At 36.3% G+C, this 1,355-nt stretch overlaps 1 protein-coding gene across 1 annotated transcript; it reads left to right on the forward strand.

The window, feature by feature from the left end:
* Positions 1–811: 811 nt before the first annotated feature.
* Positions 812–1,118, forward strand: LOC111698987 (profilin; the record flags this gene model as incomplete). Its single annotated transcript, XM_023469496.1, is given in 1 exon segment — positions 812–1,118. A coding segment is annotated over 1 exon segment (200 nt), but the record flags the coding sequence as incomplete, so codon positions are not given.
* Positions 1,119–1,355: the final 237 nt, after the last annotated feature.

Genomic DNA, 1,355 nt, shown 5'->3' on the forward strand with positions numbered 1-1,355 from the left:
TTAAGCCCCCCCCCTGGACAAATTCCTGAATACGCCCCTGGAGGCAACTGAAAACATTACAAAATGAATTCTGTACAGTCGTCTTTATAAATATCTTAACCCTGTATATTGTCTGCCGGGTATATATACGGCTGAACCGATTATGTGGGACCTGACCTACACAATATATCTACAAAATATATTTTAACATAAAAATAGAAAAGACAGGTTTTTGAACAAAACAATGTTTTTATTTTATTTACTTTCATTGAACAATATCAGGATGATTATAGTTTTGCATGATGAAAAATATCCTTAATAAATACTGAAAAAATGTGTTATAATACATTATTCATGATCCAAGCACCATGAGTAATAAATATATTTCAAATTTGTGTTTTACTCCGGACCGGAGGTATAGCTCCCAGCTCCGGGTTTGGGAGTGGCTGTAGCTCTCTCCTCCTTTCCCATAAACTTAACACAAACAAAGAATTAACGCGGATTTCAAATTTAAAAATTTTCCTGATACATCCTGCAATTTTGAACAATATTTTCAGAATCCTCGCTCATCTCAAAATGCAGATAGATTTAGCGAGTGTAATTTAAGATATTTTCGCATGCTTTTCTATCCTTTTATCTTGCTCTTCCTGCTTCCGCAGAAGAAGCAGTCTGTCCAGGGTGGATGGAGTTGAATATTTTTCACAAAATATTTTCCTTTAAATCCATATAAATTCGCCCTGTAAACTGTCGTAAAAATGTTTAAGTTTATGTTCTGAGAAAGAACTTTATTTATCCCTGAAAGAATTTGGCGCAACTGAAGTCTCTGGAGTTTATACCGGCCGGGACGGAGTGACTCAGTACTAGACGGTTAAGGTTTACTTTACTCTAGTCCATCCCTTCTCCAGGTCTAGTCAAACACACATATATCCATCCTGCACCATGTCCTGGCAAAGTTATGTCGATGACCAGCTCCTTGCTACCAAGGTGGTCACCAAAGCGGTCATCGCTGGTCACGATGGTTCTATCTGGGCAACTTCTGAAGGGTTTAAAGTAACAACAGAAGATATTAAGAAGATCCTTGCTAACTTCGAGAACCGAGATCTTCTAGCACAGAACGGTATTACAGTCGCAGAAACAAGGTATGTTATACAAATAATTGAGCCATTGCAGCACACTCTGATTTTCTTATCCCAATATTTTTGCGTTCCAATGTCGTAGAACTAAATATGAATTGTGTTAGATTAAAAATATTAGTTTTAAATATAATAGGTTTACATTATAAGATTGCAAAGATATATGGATTAGAAAGTGTGAAGGGATTGGTTGGTTGTAAGATATGTAGTCCGTATCTTTTGAAAACCTTTTGGTCAGAACAA

Source organism: Eurytemora carolleeae, unplaced genomic scaffold, assembly GCF_000591075.1.
Source record: "Eurytemora carolleeae unplaced genomic scaffold, Eaff_2.0 scaffold129, whole genome shotgun sequence".
In the NCBI taxonomy this organism is placed as follows: domain Eukaryota; kingdom Metazoa; phylum Arthropoda; class Copepoda; order Calanoida; family Temoridae; genus Eurytemora; species Eurytemora carolleeae.